Genomic DNA, 26,566 nt, shown 5'->3' with positions numbered 1-26,566 from the left:
TGGCGCTGTCGTTTTCGTTTGTCAGTCATTTTACTCCACATTGGAGTAGATTGTACAAATTATGTGATATTGCGTACTCCAAAAATAGTAATACCAACTAATTCTTTTAAAATTGTGTGGTTAAAGAAACCACAGGATGAGTTTCCTATACTCCATTGAGTAGTTACTGGGCCTACAAATTTTTACCCCAGTCGAATAGTAAATAGAACTACTACAGTAGAGATTAATTTTAAACAGTGTCATTTATGCTTCTCTATTTGTCGCTACGATGACCACAAAGTGTAATTTAATTATTACTAGTTTAGTGTAGTAAATTTAGCTCCATCATTTTTTTACGTGTATCATGTTATATACTGTAAAAGATTTTCGGAGTGAACGCGGATTAAACTCCGAGTAAAATTCAGTTCAAAGGGGAGTTTATTTTAATATTGAAACTCCAGTCTGAAGTGATTGTGGAGTCAAATAAAATCCAGATCACTGAGAAATGACTCCGCTGGAAAAACTTCCGATTTACTTCGTACTCGGGGTGATTTTTTTAACTCCGGAACTCCAAGTGATGGAGTGAATTTGAGTTTAAATAAAGCCCATACTCAATCCAAATTCACTCCCGATTTTTTACAATGTAATTAAATACATGAATGAATGAGCAAATATATATGCCAAGCGCATATATATTCTGTTTGCTCAACTGACACGAGGCGTCGACATATTAAACAAGAACGTTATGTCTAACGCAATTGAACGTGAGTTACGCATGAATTACAACAAGACAATGCACTGTGTGCGTTTCTGACAAATCGATAATAACACAGGAACTTGGCTAGAGGAATAATGGCCATACGAGAGCATCATCTATATGTGAATATGCGCTTTGATCTCTGAGTTTCAAAGCTCATGTCTTATAATAATTCAAGCAACCCGATCTAGTTTAACTTTCCCACGAGCACTTGACCCTTTGTTTATTTTATCTACTTGGACAAAGGAAGTTTTTTTTTAACGTTTCGCTGACAAAGTTTCAATTTTCTGTAATAAAAAAAAAAAAAAAAACAAAAAGTTCACTCTGATTTTTTAAAATTGTTTTTACAACAAATATTAATGTTTTGACAGCAAAAAAATTGATTCTAAATATTTTTAAATAAACATCAGAATTAATGTGTATGGGAAATTTTATTTCATGAAATTTATTTTTTCAATGGACCGGCTGGTTGAATTTTTTTTTTAATTAACTAAATAAGTATACTTTTTTTTTAACACTATTAAAAAATAAAAATAAGAGAAAATATTTTGATGTTTTAATAAAAAAAAAAAAATAATTTATCCAAGATTCGAGTTGATAAACTTACAGAAAAGTATATTCCTGGATTACGAAAATTTTATCTTTCAATTCATCTGAAGATTTTCCAAGTACTTTCGACAGCAGTAAGAATGTTTGTAATTTACTGAATCATTAGTATAATTAATAAAAAAAAAATTTTTTAAGTTACAATGTATTTAGTTTTCATAATTATTCGTGAAAATAATTTATTATTCTTATGAATAATTGAAAATTATAAATAATAAATTGAGCAAGTAGTTTTGTAAATTATTTGTAGAAAAACAAATTCTGTGTAAATGTAAAAATCCGAAGATTGGAAAAAAAAAGTGCTTGTTTTTACACAGTAAAAACTAATGTGTTAAAATTAACACAATCTGTGTGTTAGAAGCGGTCCACACAATACTTAAGTTATTTTTTAACACAGACTATTTGTGTTTAATTCAAACACAAAATTTGAGTTAAAATTTCTACACTAAATTCGAATAATACGAGAAGTGAACTCAACACTTTTCAATGGTCAATAGCGACACAAAAAAAAGTTAACTTTTATATTTCATTCGTACCGTAGATATTGAGTAAATATAGTTTATATATTATTTTGTTGTTAACAAAATTGTTTTCAAAATTATTAAAAGTTAGCACATTAATCGGAATTTTTGTTTCGTAATTGATAAATATTACATCTCCAATGTATTTCTACGTGGGTACGGTACATTTTAGAATGTCGCTAAGACAAATTGCTACTCCGGAAAATAAAATTACTATTCGAGATTGTAAAAATTACTATCTGGATTGTAAAAATTACTCGGCAGAATACATCTTTCACAAAGCGCGTTAACTAATATTTGCTAAGTACAATAGTTAAAATTATTGGTACATTATAATTTTTATTCATCGCTAGTAAATTTTATTTTGAATGTAGTAATTTTAATAATCAACGGAAATTATTATTCTAAATAATATGTTGTAGTCGTTATTTTGAATTTTGTAAGTTTCGACTTTTTTTTAATATTTCAGGATTACTTCTCAGATTGTAATTTTTTTGCAAATATCGTAAAAATTACTTAATTTTTTTTCTCTGTGTACCAGTTGTAAATAGTAATATAATCGATTTCTTTAAAAACAAAAACACATTTTTATTTAGCGAAAAAATAATGTTAACATCCCATAAAATAATTAGAAATTATAATTAAAAGTTTTTTATTAGTATAATATATATTCCAGCTTTTAGTCAGTAATAAATTTATCATACTGTTAATTAAAATATTTAAGTTGAATTGACATTTATAAAATATTGATTTCACTTTCTTTTTTCTCATAATTTTTCAGTGACTATCAATTGACTTTTTAAGATAAATTTTGTGTTAATTTTAAAGTAACACTCAATATTGATAATTAAAATTTTTCTACTAGGCAGTACTTTAAAAGTGTTGAGCAATAGATCGATTCAAAATTTTCAAGCGACGCAGTGAAATGTGTCGATTCAACACTAAATAACAAACTCAATAAATTTAACATGGACCGTTTTAACGCAGATACACAATAATTGTTACCATGTACACATACATCAGTATAAGAAATTCAACTAAATTGAAAATATAAGCGATTAAAAGTATCTGATTAAACATGGAATAATCTACGTAATAATTAACGGTGACAACTGCACACCTCGAACACGAAGCGGAGGTAATGTTCCGTTGTCGCCAAACTTAAAAGCCAGGAGTTTTTTATTATTTAAATTTGAATAATTAATCTACTAAAAGTTGGCTTGAATTATGATATTGTTCTAGAATTTCATATAAACTAATAAATTTAAACTCAATAGCGCAATAATACAAACACCAAAATAAATATAAAAAACTATTAAGTCAACTATAAATTGATATGAAATATTTTTAAAAATATTAACAGAACAGAATAGGCATGTGATTAACTGGAAGCTAGTGTGGCTGACGTTAATCGATTTGTACTACTGACATGAACCATTCTGTCACTACTGCAGTTAGGAATAATCGTTTGCTCAGTCTCTCCCTCCTTTTTTTTTTTTTTGGCTTAACTGAAGGCCCGTATAATCAGAATCAATTTATTTAATTGAGGCTAATACAAATGGAGATAGAAAAAAAAAACTTTTTTTTTTTTTTTTTTTTTCTATAGGATAAAAAATTATACCCAATATTTTTATAGGTGTCAATTGCGGTCTGAAACTTTGTGGACGTTTTCGTCTATCAAAAATCAATTGATTAGTTTTGCGACTGTCAATTTGTCAGCAATTTAATAAATATCAACTTCTGAACAACTTAATTTATAAACTATTCGATATTTATCTCTATACAATATAATTCGAGCTAATTAAATACTAAATGATTATTATTATTATTTTAAGTACAATAATTAACGTTTGATTTTTTACAGAAAGAAAAAAAAACGCGAATCGATAAAGTCAATCGTGTGAACATAAGATAAGGGCGCAGAAAAGAATAAAGAATAAAAAGAGAAAAAAAATTATATAAAAAAAAAAATTAAAAAAAAAAAAAATATTGAAGAATTCAGAAGCTTAACGAGAAAACGTTAGTATCTAAGGAAAAGAGAAATGACGAATGATGTCGAGGAGAAAAAGAGTAAAAGTGGTAAAAGAAGAGCTACATAGTACAGAGAAAAATATAAAGAGTTTTGGAGCGATTTTAGTACGACGTCGTCGTGGGCAGCCAACATACAGTGAGTTTCTACAGACAGCAACAAACTCTTTCGTCTGTAACTACTTCTTCTTTTATCCTTCCATCTTTTCAAAGTATAAGATGTTTAAAAAAAATTTTTAAAAATAAAATTTTAAATAAATTCTACTTTAAAATCAATTACTCGTTTAGATAATTTTTTTTTTTTTATTTATTTTTCTTCATTTCGCACTAAATTTATATAGACTTGATTGTACTTTTTCTTTTCGTGTTCTTTTCAACTGAAGGGAAGACTAATAGTTGGATAGTTAAAGAAAAAATATTGACTCGATTTCTTTATACAATAATGTTCTATTGATATTTTTTTTTTTTTAATTAATAGTCTTTTTTTGATCATTATTTTACGGAGATATTTAAGAAAAAAAATTATTTCAATTTAAAAAAAAGAAAAAAAAAGTTAATAATAATAAAACACTTTCAAAAGTTAGTATGATCTTATAAAAAAATATAGTAGAGTGCATTTAACCTACTTTATTAATATCATTACTCAAATTTATAAAATAGTCGAAAAAAAAAACAATTCAACATTTAAATTAGTCATAAACTAGTTTAAACTTTTTTACTTCTTTCAACTAAAAAAATTTATCTCTCCTACAATACCAACTTCTCTCCTTCTCTTTCTCTCATGTAGAAATCCGATGTACATCACGTGAAGTAGCATTAAAACAATGTGAAAAAGACAGAGCAATGACAAAGAATAAAAATTGAAGTATATATACATATACCGTACAATAATAGAGAAAAAAAAGATGTGGATGCTGTCAGAACGTAAAACGACGATTGAAGTGGTGAAAATCGATCAGATAAGTGTTCAGTCATTAAGACTTTGTCAAGCCAATTAGAGAGACAAAGTGAGACGTTTTTGGTAAGAAAGACATCAAACAACAAACACTAACAACAGTTTCAGAGAGGAAGATTCCTTATCAGGAGTCCAACGGAAGACTAAAAAAGTTATGGCTGCTGGTAAGTGGTATCTTTTAATTCAATTTTATTAATTAATATTTTTGTACGCTGTAAAAAATTTTGGATTTGGTGTAGCGTAAGTGACTGGGTGTCAAAATTTTGGTGGGAAAATTACATCAAATATCGTGCTGAATATAGGAGGATTGAATTTAAAATTTTGACACCGCCAAGTTGTTCCTTATCTTACTGATTCCACAAGAAAAATCCTGTTGCTGCAACAGGATTTTGTCTTATTGCTTCAACAGGACTGCAATCTGTTGCAGCGCCTATTTTTTTCCCGTGTAGCTAAAAATGTTCAATGATCATTTGTTGCTCATTAGTCAAAATTATTATGAGCAACACTGAATGGTGTATCAAAAGTAAATTACACCATATTAAAATTACACGGATGGATAATTTACACCGAAGATTTTTCACACCATTTCACACTACACGGCCGTGTAAAGTTCTCGGGGGCTAGTTTTACACCAAAATTTTTTGCGGTAAAACTGTTAGAATACTGTAAAAAATTTTGAGTCCGAGCTGTTGAGTAAATGGTTTGGTGTTAAAATTTTGAACACTGCCGGTGTAAAAGTTACACACCCTTCCAAAAAAGTTCCGCATGTGGAACTTCTAAACATGAGACAGATTCGAACTTCAAATGGAATTATTTTGGAGCGTTAGTAATTTTGATTAAAAAAAAAGTTTTAACAGTAAACTTAGAGTCAAAAAAGGACGTTCTTGAAACATTTTTTTGGAATTTTTTATGGACGTTTTCTTTAGTTCTATGAAAGGTTGTAAAGTAATGATTTTTGGACCGTTTTTTAATGTTTTTGGAGTGTCTTTTTTAGTCCATAAAAAAATCAAAAGTGGTGATTTTGGAACTTTTTTAGAATATCTATAAAAAATTCTAAAATTTCCAAGAACGTCCTTTCTTGACTCTAGATTTGCTCATAAAAACTTTTTTTTTACTGTCAAAATTACTAACGTTCCAAAAAAGTTTCATTCAAAATTCCAATTTGTCTCATGTTTAGAAGTTCCACATGCGGAACTTTTTTGGTATCTTTTTGGAACTAATTTTTTTACATGATCTATAGCACGATGTTAAATTTTAGACCTGATTTTTTGATTTGAGTTAGACGTTCACACGGCCAATGCTGTAAATGTATAAGTTATTTATTTAAAATTTTCGATTACTTCGACACTAGGTATTTAATTTTTATTTTAAAATAATCTGAAGATTATATTATCAGACAATGTTTGAGCTTATAACACCAAATGCTGTGAAAAAAAAACACTCATAAAGTGTCAAAAGCACACCGTTCGATATTTCACACCAAGAAAATTTCACACCGTCAATTCACAAAGAACAAACCGGGGGAAGTCCTCAGCGATTTTTTCACACCAAAATTTTTTTACAGTGTATTAATAATATAGAAAAATAGTTAATAAGCTGATTGGAATCATCACAGTAATTCATTTCACACCAGACGATGCATGAGTGCTTAGACAACCCATGAGACATATATCATGTCTATTCATGATATTCTCGAAGGACTCATTTAGACGTGTGATACATTGTCTACAGCGACATTCTTGATCACAACTTAATTAACGAAATGTACAGAGATCAAACCTCATTTACTGTTGTACAAAACATGATACATATTATGTACAAAAATACATGTATATTAAGCTTTTATTGTAACATAAGAGACCAGCAAACGGATAACAGGAAGCTTTAGCAAATTACAAGCAGTCGATACGAAAGCAAGGAAGCGCGGTTGAGTGTTTCTCCAGAGACAATTAAACATTTAGGATTATATCCACGCTGAGACTTTCATATACTACTGCAATCAGTGACTATAAGCCCCGATAGTTTAAAGGTACTTCCAAATAATAAATTTCGACAAGACAAAATAGATAATGAATCAAATACTGGCAAATAAATTTTTCTCGTTAAAAAAATTGATTATATAGACATTTTATAAGCATTTTTTTTATCACTGAGCCTCTTAATATAATTGATATTTCTGTGATTAGAAAAATAAAATTTAAAATAAAATTAATTAAAAATTTATTATTTCAAGAATAAAATATGCAATCAATGAGAGAATATTATCTACGAATATTTTAAGTTTCTCATCAATTTAGTCAGAATAAATGATTTCAAGATGAAAAAAAATAAGCTCTGAGCAAATATTTCATTACTACGTTTTTTGTAAATTGATGAAAATTAATAGAATAAAAATCCTTAGATAATAACTTTCAAGTGATGCGAAATGATCACCATTTTTATGTGCAGTCAGGTCACGAAAAATTGGCTAGCCATTGCTTGTCAATTGACGTCAAAAAGTTTTCAGTTCATTTTTTATTAAACAATTTCCTAGACAATTTTCAATGTACAAGGAAAGAAAATTCTAGCAAAATTTACAATAATAATATCGTAATTTGTCCTATTGATTACTGTAGTGGTGGATTAGACTTTCAAAATCGTAATTTTTACGATGTAGCGTTGGAAATTTTATTTAAGAAATAATACTTCAGACAAATAATACAAAGTCTTAAGCTCTTCAATATAAATTACGATGTGAATATCGTAAAATTTGAAGAGAAACTTTAAATAGAAGAATAAAATAATGATCGTCCGGACGTTGGATTCGAACTCAAGTCCTTGCGAGTTCGAAGTGTTGGACGCATTGGCCCACTCGGCCACTGAGGGCTTACACTTTAACTTATTTTTAAGGTCCATATAAACATACATTCATAAGTCATGAGAGCGCCTCTTGCGGAGAACGCAGTTAATATTTAAAAATTACGATAAATTATCGTAATTTTTCGAGCTTACATCGTATTGTAACAGAGGCAGCACTGTAATATTTATTTTATTCAAAAGTACATAGAAAGATGAATATAGGAATAAATATAGTTTTTGAATTGTAATTTTTATTTATTTTTTTTTTTACGATATTAAATTGTAATTTTTGAAGTAATTTTTAATCCTAAAAGTCTTTGTTAAAATTACGATGTTAAATAGTAAAAATATAACCCACATAGTAAATTTTGAAATAAAATATTTTAAAATTGATGCTAATGAAAGTCTAGTCCACGATTACGATATTAACATCGTAAATTTCGCTAGAATTTTCTTTCTGTGTATAAGTACTTGTAATTGTAAGTAAACTGCAAAAGGTATCACTCAACATAACAACCGATTTTTTTATTTAAACACGAAAAAAAAAATAGGCGCTGCAACAGGACGAAATTCTGTTACTGCAACAGGATTGTTACTGTAGAATCAATAGGATAAGAAATAAGTTTCATTTATTAATTTTTTGTATCCATGTAATGAAATTTCAAAATTTGAAAAAAATTACATTTTGAAAAAAAAATTAACTTCGAAATAAAATTATATTTTTTTCCAAACTTTGAAATGTTTTTCAAATTTTGAAATTTCATTATACGGACAAAAAAATTAGTACATGAAACTTGTTCCTTTTCCTATTTATTCCACGGTAAGAAATCCTGTTACTCTAACAGGATTTATCCTGTTGTTGTAACATGAAAATTCTGTTGCTACAACAGGATTTTGTCCTGTTGCAGCGCCTATTTTTTTTCCGTGAAAATATTCGTAAAAAAATTCTCTTTACTCCTATTTAGATGTGAAATGGCAGTAAAAAAATTTTCACTCAATTTTTCCTAAAATTTTCTGAGCAGAATCAAGTTGGCGTAGAAATCGCCATTTAATTCAAAAAATGACCATTGGTAAATTTTTCAATTTTCCGTTAATAAGATGATTTTTCCATCTGCGACTTTTATATCTTATTATAAATAGAATTCGTTTAAAATTATTCAGATTGATCAGCAATAAATCAAATTTAAAATGCAGGAAATTAATGCTGACATACCGTAACGTAGCAATAAATTTGAGGTAAGCTAATAATGCGTGATTTGAATGTTAACGTATGTTCGATCAGACAGAGAACTGCATAAGTGTAGATTCATGTTTTCATAAACTGTTTAATCCGTTGTAAATTTATGTAAATTGTGATATAAACTATTAAATCAATAATGAGTATACATTTTTATGATAATAAAATGCTGATAGATTTTTTTTGTCGTGTTTTTCTCAGTGCTTAAGTTTTAATGAATTCTGTAATGAAAAAACTTTTTACTTATAATTAATTTCGTTGGATTTATTTCGAGTATTTCGATTTATTAATATTTTATATTATGATTACACTGTAAAAAATTAGCGGAGTGAACGCGGGGTAAAATACGGAGTGATTGCGGAACGGATGACTTTATTTATTTAATCCCCTCAAAGTGAAATTCTCTAAGTAGTGAATTTTAATGCTAACACTTGGAATTGGAGTGAATGTGGATTAAATAAAATCCAGATCACTCCGAAATTCCTCTGGTGAAAAAAAACTCCTCATTTACTTGGTATGCGGAGTGATTTTTTTTGTTAAACTCCAGGACTCCAAATTCTTTACAGTAAGAGAAGGGGGGGGGGGGGGTAAATGGACCCCGCAAGAAAAAATTTTTATAATGTGAGTTTCTAAGTTTGTTTCACTTTTTTTTCCTTCTGCTGAGTATTTTGTGTTAATTTGCGGTGTCTATCAAAATTATAAAATCCTAAACAGTAGAGCAAAATGGGCCCTCAACAAAACTCAATGTATGCTTCTCGCTTATTTTATGTTTTGAAACTTTTTGCTATGAATTTAGTGTGAAAAAGAGTCGATAGTGAAGATTTGGACCTTAAAATAACTTAATTCAAAGTTTTTAATCGCTCATTGTAACATCTAATAATTTCATTATTTGATTACTTATGATTTAATTCTTTTCGTTTATATAGAATAAATTGTTTTTGAAAAAATTATAGTTAGTAATGCTGTTGAACTCGTGACCTAGTTTGCCCCTTATCGTACTTATTTAATCATTTCTGTTGAAAAAATTTTAGGAAGCTGTTTGGCTAAAAAATATTCGTAGGTTTTCATACACGGAAAAAAACAGAATATTAAAAATTGATAAATAATAGTAACAAGTGGAATCTGTTATTACTAATTAGTACTATTATGTACTTAATGCAAAGTAGTTTACTAATTTTTGTAGATTCCTAAAAACTACTATCAATTATTTCAAAAAGTAAATAAATATTATTACTTTTAGGTATAAATACATGACTTATTAGTGAGAATTAATTAATTTATGGCATATATATCGCGTTACTAAAACCAAAAGGGCGTATCTCAAAATATACGCCCTTTTGGTTCTGCAGAACCAAAAGGGCGTATAAAATTTTTTTTTTTTGCTCCAATCAATGTAAAAATATTGAAAACATTAAAATCTATGGAAAAAACGAAAAAAAAAATTTTTTTGTTTTACGCCCTTTTGGTTTTAAGCAAAAATTTTTTTAAAGTCATAAGGGCGTATCCTATTTTTTCGGTTTATTATTAATTATAGGTCAGAGTAAGAAAAAAAATTGCAAGGGTAATAAGAATTATCACTCCACAACTTGATTTATCTGAACAAATATTTATTTGAATAAAAAACCAAATTTCTTTATTTAATTTTGATCGAATCTTAAGTTTGTCACAATTTTTTTAATTCAACAATTAATGTAAAAAATATGTATAATTCGGGAACGAAAAAATTCTAAATTCTATGAGTGCTGTGAAATTTAATTTAATCAAATTAAAAAAATGCACATTTAGATTGTTCAATTTTTCAAAGGTGCATTTTTTCATTTTTCAATCAAAGTTTCATTTTCTGTTTCCTGTTTTTTTTTTCTTTTTATTTTCAAAAATCAATTACCGTTGTTCTTGAGAATTGTTATGGCTCTAGAATACCAATATATCAAAGCAAGTTTAATGACCTAAATCATTTTTGTGCATCAGGCACCGTCCCACAAAAATATTATCAATATTATTAAAGATTAATTTTCAGCGATGGTAATAGTTTATAAATTTTTTTATTATTGTCAAGTTATGTTCTAAAAAAAATTAAAAAAATTTTTTTCATACTCTTAGCTACAGATGATTCTGACGATGGAGATGGTATAGGACTAATACCCTGATGAATTTATTTTTTCTCTATTTTTTATTTGTTTTTTCACTTAAATGAATATTTGTTCATATAAATTAAATTGTGGAGTGATAATTTTTATTACGCTGGCAATTTTTTTTCTTACTCTTACCTATAATTGATAATAAATCGAAAAAACAGGATACGCCCTTATGATTTTAAAAAAATTTTTTCTTAAAACCAAAAAGGCGTAAAACAAAAAAAAAATTTCTTTCGTTTTTTCAATAGATTCTAATGTTGTCAACATTTTTACATTGATTGAAGCAAAAAAGTTTTTTTATACGCCCTTTTGGTTCTGCAGAACCAAAAGGGCGTATATTTTGAGATACGCCCTTATGGTCTTAGTAACGCGATATATTATAAAGTAATGATTGGTCAAATTAAGAATTGATATCTCAGATACTGACTTTTTTCAGCCGAAAAATTGCAAAAGTTACAAAATTTTATTTCATAAATTCGATATCACTGATCATTAGCTGATTATTAGCTTAAAATATCATTTATTCATCAATATAAATTAATTTACAATATACATAAATCAAATAAGTAGTAAATAATAAAATGAAAAATTATTATACTACACAGAGAGAAAATTATGGTAACAGTTACAATATATTATGGGAATGGTTCCCATACTGCATGGTACATTATGGGAATGATTACCATAATATTATGGTAACCATTACAAATAAACTAATTTTAAATCAAAAATAAACTACAAACTATCCAAATTTTGAGCATCATTTTTCCCATGTAGTCTAGACAGCCCATTTTGCCCACCCCCCCCCTTCTCCTATTAAAATATTAATAGATAACTCAAGTGTAAAAATAGTAAATATTTTATGATACTCGAACATTCAGTCTCGTTCCAATATGCTAAATTAAAACGAGAACCGAATGCTACTTAGATATCGATCTTTATTGATAATATTACCTAAGGGAAATAGTATAAAATAAAAAATTCAAGATATTTATCATGGTATAAGGATGAGCGCACTCTAATGAAGAACGATTGATACGTCAGAGTCAATAAAAAGAATTTAAAATAAAATAAAAAAAAGTTTATAAAATAAAGAATCTATATTCGATGCACTTCAGTGCGATATTTTTTGAACGCTGACTTCACTTTTTTCGTTATCTAAATTTATACAAAGTTGTTCTGATAAAAATTCATATATTTGTTTTTCCATACAACAATAACAAGAACTTACTTGCAGAATATTTTCTCTCACAAATTTTCAGTCAAGAAAAAAAACAATTTTTGTTTCCAACACATAAAAAAAAAAAATTTTTACTGCGCTGCATAATTTAAATTCTTGAATTATTTAAATAAAAAAAAAAAAATAATAAATCTGCTTGAAAACTCTGTGATGTAATAGTGAAATATTTTTCATATATAATTTCACAAAATTAATGAAACAAAATGTAGAATTGAGATTTATCATTTCTCTACAATAAAAATTTCGTAATGAAGTAAAAATATGCTGGCACTTTAAATAAAAAATATTTTATAAAACTAACAGAACCGAAGAAAACTAGCTATAGGCAAAACGTTGAATATTTAATGACACTTGTATGAAAAAAATTTTTACTCGACATCTGAAGTATGAGTCTCGCTAACAAACTCATGTACTACTAGCTGTTTCGGGTGACTTTAAGTTTGACAAAAGGTGAATTTTCTTATATTTTTTTTCTTCTTTAAATTTGTTTAATTTTTTTTTTTTCACTAAAAGCTCAGAAAATAAGAAGAAGCTAAAAACTCACTTTTTACAAACTCTAAAAAACAAACAAAGTGAAGAACAAAGTCGTACAAAAAATGTATAATCTTAAAAGTTGTCTTAAGCAAGCTTGTCTAGTATTGTATGTTCGGTAAACAAGAATAAAATAAACAAAAGTAAAAATAAAGAAAAAAAAAGTTAACTATTGATCGAACATTCTGTAGGAAACTCGTCATACCAATAAGATTGATAAAACACTTCACTTAGAAGGATTGGAATGCACGGATAGCGATAATACCTCGAGACACCGATTGACTTGTAACATTTTCCACCTTCTTTTTCTATTGATACCGAACAATACTTCAAAGGAGTTCCAAAAGAGCTTCCACCATTAAGGAAAGTTGTTCAGTTCTGTAGGTTCTCAAAGTTTAAGAAGTCAGAGAGTTTGGATAACTGTGTTGCTGCTACACCTCAGTTTATAAGCTTTTCCGCCTACTATTACAGCACTGAAACCTCTTTGTACAATCTACTTTACTCTCCGACTGTATTTTGTTGTTCATTTAACTTCTGTCACTTGCCATAGTAATGAAAAAAAAAAAAGTGAGTGTAGAAAAAGGAAGGAAATTATAAAACTGACTTTAAAAATGAACAATAAAGTTCTTGAAATTTTCTTTGTAAAAAGTTTTTTCATTTGAAAAAATATCTTTATATAAATCCACCTGGCAGTAGACCAAACGTTGATATTATCCGAAATTACAAGTAGAAATTTCACAGTATTACTTGGCAGAATTTTATCAACTCTTAAGCTTCTTCTTCTACCTCTTTCTTTTTTTCTTTCTTTCTTTCCTTCTTTTTTTATCTGTTTTATCACTATTCACACTTTCACTAGGCTTATACTCAATAATTTTTCTTTTATTGATTGATTGAATCAAAAGTCTTAAGGTTTTTAATTGGAGACAAAAGACGTTATAGGAAAAGTTAAGCTTAGAAATTATTGTTGAATGTTTTTAAAACTCATTTTAAATATTTTTTTTTTTTTTTTTTTTTTTTTTTTTTTTTTTTACATTTATTTTTTATCAATTTGAAAACTCTTAAACTAGAAAATAAAGTTTTATCCACTTAAATTCAAATATCAATCATTTTTTAATTTTTAAAAAATAACATTCATAACTACCCGTGTAAAAAAAAATTGGTTTTAAAAATTTTCCAAAAACGTTCATGATGGTAAACTTCTAAAATTGAAACAATTCTGAACTATAAGTTGAAAATTTTTTAAACTGGAAAAATGGGAAAGTAAAAAATTTTCGACTGGTGAAGATTTTTCCTGTGCGTTTTTTTTTTTTAATTTTTTGGGCAAAAATAATTTGATTTGACAATTTTTGGGGTTTGAAGGAAATTATAATAAAAAAGGAAATAATTAGAAACTATGATTATTTACGAGTCTTACCAGAATTATTCAGGTATAAGTAAAAAAAAAATAATCATGATTTGAAAATTTTTATGAATATTTTAATGATCTTGAAATTAGCAGACAATTGAAAAATTTCGGATTTTTCAACAATTTAAATTATAAAAAAATAAAAAATATGCACATGTAGAAAATTAAAAAAACTATAGGTGCAATTTTTTGGAATACTTTTGTTTTTTTAGCAAGATCAGTTTTTTTTTTACTTTTTAATTTGTTGGAAAAACAGTTCAAAAAATGGGCAGTTAGTACTAATTATGAACTCTTTATAAATTTATTATTAACTCACAAAATTTTCGATTCAAATTAATTTTGTTTGACAAATTTAAAAAAAAAACCTGCAGTTAAGTCTACACTAGTTGATTTTTCACGCTTGTGATTATTGTAAAGGCCCAAAAATGGTGAGCTAAAAATTTGGAATTGTCTCAATTTTGGAAGTTCACTGTTAGGAACGCTTTTGGAACATTGGAACACATTGTTTTACATGGGTAGATATATTCTAAAGGCAATAATAATTAAAGTTCTAAAAATGTTAATATTTAATGATTGAAAATGAAATCGTAAATTCATGAATGAAAAAAAAGTTTGAAAAATTTATTTTCTTTAAATAAAATAAAATTTGTAAGAAAATAATTTTATATTAGGAATATATTTAGTAATCAATAAATTTATACTATTAATATTTGATAAATAAATATACAGTAATTTAATAAATTTTAACCAAGACGGTTATCGTTAAATATTTTTTTGAATAATTTTATGAATATTATTTTTAAAATAAATAATTAAATATTTTCATCTTGTTACGAGCCTTCATAAACTCATTAAATATTTATATATAATACTCCAGGGTATTATATACATTATTTTAAATAATACTTTTTATTTTGTTCACAATCAATGATTTTACTACCCGCATTTATTATCCGCCTCAAATAGTATATGAAAAAAAAATAAAAGTCTTAAAGAAATAATACTCAAATATTAAACATATCATCATACTAAATTTATAATACAATTAAGGAATTTCCCAATAATGATAATAATAGATTAAAATCATTTTTGTTAAATTTCGTCAAAAAAACTTTTAAATATTACACAGAAAAAAAATAATTCTTGACGAAAGAAAAATTTTGCATTGTGAAATGAAGTCGAAAATTTTCGTGTGACTGGAAATAATTTCTTGGCGCAAGAAATTTTTTCTATCTTCGAAAAATTTTTTTCCACTCCAAGAAAATTTTCGTTTTCAATTCGTAATGCAAAAAATTTTTTAGCATAAGTAAAAATTTTCTTAAAGCGAGTAAAAATTTTTTGCACTATAAATTTTTTTTTTTTTTTTTTTTTGAGTGATTATCACATGTATCATAGAATATTGTAAAAAAAATCTATTTACAGAACCTTTGTGCCTAATAATACTTTGATCGCAGTTTCAATAATGAACTCATTGGAATAATGTATTTGTGAATAATTTAAAATAGTTATTAGTTCAATACAATCCTATGGATTTGTAAATGTAGTCGAATAAATGAGAATAAATGATCAATTAGTAAAAGTTGAAATTACAACTGTAATCATAGGATAATTTATGTTATTGACGATTGTATGACCTTTATAGCATACTAAAATAGATATATGGCTGTATATGAACTATAGATTATTTACTCAGCTATAAAGCTAATCTAAAGAGACGAATAGTGAGAGGGAGAAAGAGAAAGAGAGAGCAGGAGTGTCGGTGGTAACTGTGGTAACTAGTAACTCTATATACTGAGGTAGAAACTACTGGTGGTACGCTTATATTATCCACTTGACCATCCTACCTTGCTAAGAAATTCCATCCTAACTCTAGTTCCCTTTTGCCTTGGCAGATTTGCCTATTAATAGTATACCTGATGCTAGGGAATGCTGGCCAAGATTTCTAGAAGATAGGATTTCGCGAATTACAGTTGCCCTAACACTTTGTCCCCGGTCACTTACCCCCGCTTACAGGCGTCCTATAAAGCATTTGTTGGCGTCAGCTCGACATTTCTCCTTCCGAGAGAACCTTCTATCCTAACTAGGATGTATTATATACGTAACGAGACAGATGGATCACCCAGTTACGATACACTGAAAATCGATGAAAACAACTCTACACTGATTTCATATAGATGAAATTTTAAAACTTTTCTTCATAGCTTTTTTTTGTATTTAATATTAACTTTCATCTATTTTAAGTTCTTCAAATTTTTTTTTATGAAAAATATTTAGTCTTAATTTATTGTTGTGAAGATAATTAATTTGAATTCCAAAATCATTTTTGTAAATATAATTGAGCATTTTGTATTTTTTTTGTTAAACTTTTTCCAAAATCGAAAGTTTCAGCCGAAAAATATTAATGACTTTTGCTTTATGATGAAAACTATTGAAAAATTTTTTTTTCCTCGTCTGAGACAAAAAACAAATTCTAGTTTGGACCTCAAAAAATTGGATTTCTTTGATTTTCCATTTACCAGACGAGAAATGATACGATAATGGCACTTTAAATCCTCAGTGAGAATTATGAGGTCTAAATGCGAACCCTTTATTGGTTTTTAATTCTAACGATGCTCTCAAAATCTTTAAAAAATAAATTATCGTTTTCTGGACTTAAAAAATTTTTGAGTTGAAACAAACATCTGAGTACTTACAAAAATTTATATGTCAAATAAAATAAATGCATTAATTTATTATTATTATTATTCGTTTTTATATATTCCTGGACAAACTTTTAATAGGTCTCAAAAATAAATTTTTTTTACACTTCCTAAATAATATAGAATACAATATTAAACATTTTGTCCTCAATAAATTTTTTTATTTTGATTGAAAAAATGTATACTAAATTTTCTTTCGGTTAACTATTTTCTTATAGTAAACATTATATTTTTTTTAATGGATATAAGGAAAAGTAAATATTCATTTTCATTTGCTATACTTTTTAGAGGTTCCGGTAATTTTTCTGCAAATTTGTAATCAATTATTTATTTTTGGGTCAATTTTTTTGAGATTCTCGGTCTAAAGTATTTATTTCGTACGAAAAAAAGTGAGGGAATTTACATAGGTTACGTCAGTAGAGAAATTAAAGCCTAAATCTGGAGCAGTAAATTTTTTTATATTTTGAGGATTTTGAGGCTCACGCAAAATTTTTTTTATACCTGTTTAGTCCTCAATTATGTAAAATTGCCCGTAACTACAACATTGAGGCCTAAACTGGAATTACTTTCACATAGTTCTCAATCTCCAAAGTCCAACTTGTCCCTCAAATACCTCACGTAGTATTTTGAGGTTCGAACTGGAATTTGTTTTTTGACTCGCGTCTGCATCCAAAAACTATGTGAAGTGGAATTTTTCTTTTTTTAAATTACTTATAAGAAAATTTAATTTAATTTCCCGAAATTTCTCTTTTACTTTTTTTAAGGGATACCCATTTTGCCCACAAATGAGAATTTTTTTTAACGACTGAAAATTATTCTATTTTCTTCGAATATCATTAAAAAAAAAAAAAAAAAAAAAAACAGATTAACATAATTAAGTCTCCAAAAACTTAGTATTTTTCTAAGTATCCCTTTTTACCCCTCTTTCCCCTATAAATATATATGCACATACTTCGATTGATAAATTTTAAATACAATAAAAATAATCTCAAATGATTTTGTTTACATTCTGCATATCGTGAATACGAAAAAAGTTTTAAACACTCGTCTTTCTAACAAATTCCTCAATCTTTATACTTAAGGAAATACTTCTTAAGTAGTAGGCTATTAAAAACTACTTTGAACTTAATTATCCTATTAATTGATATGGCTATCCTGATAAAATTATAAATTCAAGCGAAGAGTTTTTAATCTATATTTATTATCAAAGTTTATTTGCATTTCATTTTATTTATTTTCATTCACTGGTATGCTAAATTATAAACATAAATATAAATTTTTTTTAGCATCTCATGTAATTTAATGACAAATCACAAAATCTTTATCGCAAACAAGCGAATACTTCGTAATAATTATTACAAATATAGTTCAACAAATATATAATTATATGTAATAATAATAATACAAATATATACGTGATGTGTTTATAAAGATCAAAATACTGGTAGTAAGTTATAATAAAGTTTTTGAAACTTCATTAGAGTTTACATTATACGAAGTATGATCCAAAAGATTTATGAGTTCCCTATGGTATTTAATGTTTAATATATTTGATAAATATTCAAATTATATTTAAATAAATTTGAAAATACCCAAATATAATTTATAAAAAAAAAAAAAAAAAAAAAATTTAATACAAAAAAATAAAATTTAAAAAATTTTAATTTGGCTTTATTTCCTGTTTAAAATTTCCATTTTCATTTTCTAATTTCGTTTATTATGTTTTGATAACATTTTTTAAAATAAATGTTATGAATAATATCATTGTATGTTTTGTTGGAATAAATAACAACTCGTCATTTTTTTTATCGTCAATTTGGTCAAAAAATGTGCTACCTGAATAAAAAAAAAAAAAGAATTAAATTTTGAATTCCAAAATTTGATCTAAAATAATATGAATAGACTATAATGTACCTTAATTTTGAAATACTTCTTTTTAATCTTTTCGCAGCATTATTTAGTCTATCATCCAAAGAGGCTGATCTTTTTCTTTTTCCTACACAAGTGTTTGTTAAGTAACAAACAAAAGGACGTGATCTACTCTCACGATTACATGCCCGTATCTCAAATATACGATTTGGTTTAATATTAAATAATCGTTGTTTTCTTTTACGAAGATACTCTCTGGCAGTTTTTCTTAACTGAGAATCACTTTCACAGACACTTCGCCATTTACGAGAAACTTTAGCAGCGATTAACAAAGACCAAGGATCTAATTTATTGAAAATCATTTGAGTTAATTCTATTGGAAATATTTTAACGAAGTCTGCATTCAAATTAAATGCATCAATTACATTTACAAAACTTTTAAACGATTCCATGTTTCTCGAAGTTAATGAGGAATACTTTAAATCTCTTAATTAGAAAACGAGTCTCTATGAAGGTTAGGTCTTTCCAATTAACCGGAACTACTGTACTAGTCAAAATTTTTTCTTTACAATTTTTATTTAATAAATTTTTAAATTTTCAACTGGCATTGCTGTTAATTGGTTGAAATCAATTAAATTGTATTATGTTTGAAATATTATTTAATTCATAAATAATTTATTAGCTTAGAAACGTATTAATGAATTTCTATTTTGGAATTTTTTTTTTAATTAGGTTATTGATAATCACTAATTACACTATCCAATTTTAGAAAATCTCAATATAATAATTTTCAATAAAATTGACTGAATTTAAAAAATAAAAAGTTGAAAAATTCAAAAGTGCACAACTCACTTGCTTATTCAAAAAGTGATCAATAGATGGCGTTCATGTATACAAGAAAATAAAAAAAAATAATAACGATAGAAAAAAAAATGGCAGATGAATTTTTCAATGAATTGCCAGTTTTAAGTTTTTATTAATTACAATTAAATCAAAAATATTCGGATAGTGATTTTCTATAGGGATCTTTTATTGAAGAATTCAAGTGTAATAAAAAATGAAGTAGAACATTCGGTTGTGTATTTTTTAGGTTATTGTGTTTACCAACATCTGTACATACTGATAGACGTCAATTTTTTTTACATTTTTTTGCAACCAATGTTTTTTTAAAAAAGCGACTTGAAATTATGTTTGTTTTATTAACAAATAAATTAATTTTCAAATGGTACGAATTTGTTCTACTTGAAAATATTCAATTAAATGTAAATATAATTTTTACGTGAGTGAGTCAGCTGGGACCGAGTAAGCGCAAAATTATATACTGCTTAAAAGCAGTATATAACTAAAGTTTATTGTTAACGTAATGGTCACTAAAATAAACTATAATTATTTAATAACAAATAATAAAACAAAAAATAATAATTTGAGCTGCCAGAAACAAAAGTTTCAGAACATTTATGCATGAATAGGAAAAGTTACAATTCTTAATAATGCCATTGGGTTTGCTTGTTTTGAATGAGTTCTTCGGTCTTACAGGCTGACAATTAAATTAACATATGAATTAAAACACTTAATATATACATGCATATTAATGGTATTAATATGTAAAGCTCCTTCAATACATGCTTTGCATAAATGGTCTTCGGAATTTTGAATCTGATAAGTTTAAAAAGTTAAACTTACATAAGAAAAAAAAACTATGAACGTAAGATTTCTAAATGAGGAAGTAGTTGAAGTTATAAAAAAAAAAAACCAATCAGCGCATTCAACTCAGAATTTCAAGCATCCATAAATCTGGAAAGCTCACAGTTTTCGCTACTACAGAGAGTTTTTCGTCGTCAAGGGGTTAAAAAAGGAAGAAGGAGAAAAGAATACAAAATTATGCACATTTTAACTAGAAGAACAATCAGAGCATGCGCAAACTTTAACCGAATCTCAAGGGAAAATGAAGCAGTCATCAGGCAATGCAACGACCCGAGAATGCGAGAATGGTGTAACAGAGGATTAAAAAAACTTTTCCCAAGGACTTTTCGTCACAAAGATGATTGTAGAAGAAATTTATAGTAATTTTGAACATAAAATGAATAATTAATTATTACTGAAATATGAGTAATGAATAGAAAAATATTTTTCTATTTTTCATGTATTTAAATCTTATTTAAAAGTTTACGATAAATTTCCGACTTGTTCGAGATTATTTCCAAAGTCCTCGAACAGCTAAAATGTTTGATCAACACTTCTGGAGGTATAAAGCGTTGAATTTATTCATTAAATCAATGAGGTGGATTCAAGTAAAAGCTTACAATCAATTGATATGTTATATTTATAAGCTCAATTGATATTGAATAAAGTTTATGGTTTTTTATAAATCCGCTTAAATAAATTTAGCATTAATCATTTTCAAAGGAAACTGAATGCTATTTTCATCCTGTAACAAATCGTAAAAATAAAAAAACCAATAAAAATGTCTAGCGTAGATTTGTTTGCGGCAAAAAAAAGTAGATTAGCGATTGGTAACTGTAATAAAATTTTTGTATTCCAACAACGTCAAACACTTCTAATAATCTTACAGTCACATTGGAAAATATGTAAATTGTCAATTGCATACACGAAGAAAAATTGAGGTCGAAATTCAATATTAATTACCATCACAATGAAAAATTTACTATCGCAAATAAAAAAATACAATCCATAAAAAAAATTACGATGATTTGTAGAAAATTCATTTTTTATTTCAATTATTACTATTTAGATTGTAATTTTCACTTATGATAATAATTACAATACAGCTTCGTTAAATTTTTGCTTGGAAAAAATCAATATTTACTTATTCATATAAAAATAGTTCATTAATAAAAAAAGTAGAAATTGTTTTCAGAATTATTAAAAGTTAGTACATTAGTCGGAATTTTTGTTTCGTAGCTGATAAATATTACATCTCTAATGTAATTGTACGTACACGGAGAGAAAATTATGGTAACAAATACAATATATTATGGGAATGGTTCCCATACTGCATGGTAACCGGTTTTTTTTTAATGTTGATTATAGAAACGGCACCCATATATATTATGGTAATCATTCCTATAATTATGGGTATAATTCCCATATGGTATCGGAATAGTTCCTATGGAATCATGGTCATCGTTACCATGTAACTATGATAATGGTTACCACAATATTATGGTAATAATTCCCATACATTATGGTAATGGTTACCATGATATTATAGTAACTATTACCATAATATTTAAAAATTATAATAAATTTTTTTTTGTAATAAGCGTTTTTTTTGTACACTCAAAATTTTGTAATATACAAAAAAAACGCTTCTTACAAAAAAAAATTATTATAATTTCTAAATATTATGGGAATTATTACCATAATATCATGGTAATAATTTCCATACATTATGGGAATGATTACCATAATATTATGGTGACCATTACCATAATATAATGGTTATGTTTATAATAATATTGTAGAAATAGTTACCATAATATATAGGGCTTATTCCCATATACACTTAGAAACCATTACAATGTGGTTATAGGATCGGTTACTATTTGCTTATAGGAACTACTCCTATGAGTATGGTAATCATTACCATTATTTTTTCACATGCGATATGAAAACTGTTACCATAATGATAGGAATTGTTCCCATACTTATGGAAACTTTTCCCAGAAAGTATGGGTCTATATCCCATAATCCCAAGTAATCATTACCATACGGTATGGGATGATATTTCATAAACGTACTAGGAACAGTTACCATAATTTTCTCTCCGTGTAGGTTACTGTACATTTTAGAGCATCGGTAAGACAAATTGCTACTCCGGGAAATAAAATTACTATTTAAGATTGAAAAAATTACCATCTGAATTGTAAAAATTACTCGCCAGAATACATCTTTTACAAAGCGCGTTAACTAATATTTACAAAGTACAACAATCAAAATTATTGGTACATTATAATTTTTATTTGTCGCTAGTAAATTTTATTTTGAATGTAGTAATTTTTATAGTCAACAGAAATTATTATTCTAAATAATATGTTGTAATTTTTATTTTGAGTTTTGTACAAGTTTTGATTTTTTTTTAACGTCTTAAGATTATTTTTCGAATTGTAATTTTTTTCAAATTTAGTAAAAATTACTTAATTTTTTTTCTCCGTGAAATAAAAAAAATAACGTTTCATATGAAATTACTCAATTAAAATACTTTGCATTATTATTTTTTAATTATTTGTGATAAAAAAAAATAATAATTAAAACCTGTTTTACATATTTTAACTGAAGACTAATTAAAATGTTAATTATTCAATTTGCATTAAAAAATAAAATATAACTTGAGAAATCGTTCGTTTGTTACTTCGAACAAAATAATTATGTGGTTAAAAACATTTGTGTCGATTAGCATTTCAATGGATTAATGTAGAATGGTTATGCAACAACAATTCAAAGCCATGATAAAAACAAATAATTTCCAACTATACAAGAAAAAATACGTCTTTGATTAACAAAAGATAAGACCAAAATATAATAATTATTATCTACATTACTGTAATTAGTTTTGTTTATATCTTTTTCGTTATGCAATGAAAATAAATATAAATATGGTCACAAAATTATCCTCAATGTAAGCGAAACGCGTTGTAGTATTTTTGCTAAAACCACTAATTCATTAATATTTTATTGCTTTCCTATTTAAAAAATCCATATGGGAATCCAGCCTAAATTCCTATGTGGATTCCCACATAGTGTTTTGGATATATTCCCATATGGTTTCCTATAGGAATCCAGCGTAGATCTAGATATAGAATCTCACACGAGTTTCTATGAGAATCCCCATCATGCCAAATTCATATGGAAATATACTGTGGATTTTTATCTCGATTTTGCATGGGAATCTGCACCATGTCAAAATGAAAATCCAGGTACCCACAGCTTCCTATGTGAATTTCCCATATGCGAATCCAGAAACCCATTGTTTCCTACATGGATTCTTATATGAATCTATACACTCCTATATATTAATTCTTAAGGACTATTACGTCATTTCCTATATAGATTCCTATCGGTTCCCATATAATCCCACATGAATTTTTATTATAGAGTTTGCTTGTAAAGATCTGTGGAAATTTCAGTTCTCGAAAATCGAACTTCAATTAATGACGCAAAAAAAATTCATTGTCAAAAGATTCCACAAAATTTCGACAGTTAGAACTTCTGAATTTGAGATAGATTAGAATTTCAAGTTTAACTTTTAGGATTTTAGTAGTGAGAAATATCATTGATCAAAAATTTATGTAGACGAGTCTAAAACCAGATGACAAGATTTTTAAACATAATTCTGAAAACGGATACTTTCAATATTTTTTCCTTCCATTACAAAGCTTTCAAATTTGAGATTTTCAAACTTGCTCTAAACGAGGGAAAAATTTATAAAATAATGTTTCGAAAAAATTCTCATCTGGCATGGACTCATTCTTGTAAAATTCTAAATTAATGACATCTTTTATTATTAGAACCTTATAAATTTAAAAAAAGGTTAAACTAAAGTTCGAATCTGTCTAAAATTTAAAAGTTCTATATTTTGAATTTTTTCGGATTCGTTTTGGAATTAATTATTTCGACGCAAGGAAAAACTTTCCTTTTTTTGAAAGTTTCTAACGTTTTTAACGCCAAGTTAAAATATATTATTTGCCTGCATTAAATACAAAAAACTATTATGTGCTAGCAGAAGATAACAGGACTTCGATACTCGTGTTTACGTTACTTGCCTGTGAGTCGCAGCGTAAATGCATTTTTATTCCCGGAAGTTTATACTTATGCAGCAGCTGATATACTATTTAGTTTTACTGAATTAGAACACACTTTCTTAATTCTATAACCGAAAATACTATTCTAACACAATTTAAGCGATTATTAATATTCAGTGTTTTAGTGAATAAATAATCGAAGTAAATCGATAATAATAAAATATGTAAATTGATTAAGTAAAATTATACATTTTACATCAATAATCTCGGATGATGAAATAAATTGAATACTTTAAAAATAATCTTAATGGATGTATAAAATATCTGATAAAGTGAAATTCTATTTTAAGAGTTAAAATCTGCTGGAAAGTAATAAATTAATATCTGGAATAAATACTTGTATGTAGACTAAAATTATTCTATTCATCAATTTAAAATTTATTCTTTTTCTCAGCGCAGCTTAATCTTCATCATGATTTTATTTTTACGTTTTTTTTGTGTTTTACGATTTATAAAGCCTGATTTACGACCCCACATACGTACATATAAGTCGGAAACGAATCCCTTCACAGCTCTTTGCTCATCTTATCGTTTCAACGTCTTAGCTTAGTCCGTATCCAAACAACAAAAGATCCTAAAAAATTTTTACCGATACATGAAAATAAAATATTCTCATTCATATTTCATTTTTATTATTATTTTTTTTTATCTACTATATTTTGTGTCTTTATAGGCGAAACGGTATATAAATATTTAAAATTAAATGGGAAAAATATCGAATGTCCGAATATGCCGAAAATTTAGTTTTTTATTGCATCCAACTCGATATTTATTGTTGAGTTCAAATATGATTTGTATCTAATTTTATTATAAAAATATATTGTTTTGTAGAGATTATATATTCAAATTGTCATTTTGTAATAATTAAAAAATTTTAAACCATACTTAATATCTACATTTATTAATTAATGTATTTATTAGGAATGAGTGAATAGTTGGAGCCTAAGAATTATTCGTATAGAGTCGAATCAAACTGTTCGGTTCGAACTTTAAATAGAATAACTCGAATTTCCGAAAATTCCGGATCATTCGAAACTTTTCAAATTATTCGAAGATTTTTGAATGATTCAAAACTTTTCTTTTCAACGAAGTAAATTTTTGATGTTTTATCTAATAATTCGAATTTTTCTCAGAAACAAATAGAACTCTAATGGAGTTAAATTTACTACGCTAAACTAATAATAATTAAACTACACTTTGTTGTCATCGTAGCGACAAATGGAGTAGCATAAATGACACTGTATAAGATTAATCTCTACTGTAGCAGTTCTATTTACTATTCGACTGGGGTAAAAATTTGTAGGCCCTGTAACTACTCAATGGAGTATGAGAAACTCATCCTGTGGTTTCTTTAACCACACAATTTTGAAAGAATTAGTTGGTATTACTATTTTTGGAGTACGCAATATCACAATTTGTACAATCTACTCCAATGTAGAGTAAAATGACTGACAAACGAAAACGACAGCGCCACCTTAAGCTTTTTTACCCCACTGTGTGGTTGTACTAGCTCCACAATTGTAGTTAAAATTACTACATCTATAAATGTGGGAATTGTAACCTTTAAAATTACGTGCTTGTATTTTATATCAACAAAAATTAAATATTCAATGAAACTATGTTAGTAATATAAGAATTAATTTATCATAAAGATAATTCCAAATGAAAAATAAATATCATGACGTATAGAAAAAAAAATCTACTTTAAAAATTTTGCGCATGTGACATTTTGAATTTATTACTTATGAATCCATTTTAATATGTTTAAAAACTCTTTGTGCGAACAATATGATATAAATTTCAAAATTTTTAAAACTTTTTAAATACCATGAAAATAATGAATATCGATTTATATATATATTTGAAAAATAAATTAAAAATAAGAAATTATAAACTATGATGTGGAGTAGTAAGAAATTTAGGTTGTCATTTACCAAGGAGTTG

The 26,566-nt window shown here is 26.7% G+C and overlaps 2 protein-coding genes across 2 annotated transcripts in view; both read right to left on the bottom strand.

Annotated features, from left to right (window-relative positions):
- LOC103575520 (midasin) overlaps positions 1-26,566 on the bottom strand; it is a 121,254-nt gene that overhangs the window by 52,870 nt on the left and 41,818 nt on the right. The gene's annotated exons all lie outside the window — the stretch shown is intronic.
- On the bottom strand, positions 18,602-19,342 carry LOC103575519 (uncharacterized). Its single transcript, XM_008555344.2, has 2 exons — positions 18,846-19,342; positions 18,602-18,767 (listed from the first exon to the last, which is right to left on the bottom strand). Exons 1-2 carry the CDS (start codon positions 19,250-19,252, stop codon positions 18,764-18,766), a joined length of 411 nt encoding a protein of 136 aa, XP_008553566.1. The 5' UTR covers positions 19,253-19,342; the 3' UTR covers positions 18,602-18,763.

Source organism: Microplitis demolitor, chromosome 1 (assembly GCF_026212275.2).
Source record: "Microplitis demolitor isolate Queensland-Clemson2020A chromosome 1, iyMicDemo2.1a, whole genome shotgun sequence".
Taxonomy (NCBI): Eukaryota; Metazoa; Arthropoda; class Insecta; order Hymenoptera; family Braconidae; genus Microplitis; species Microplitis demolitor.
The sequence above is the reverse complement of the archived record's forward strand: the minus strand, read 5'-3'. Positions and strand labels throughout refer to the sequence as shown.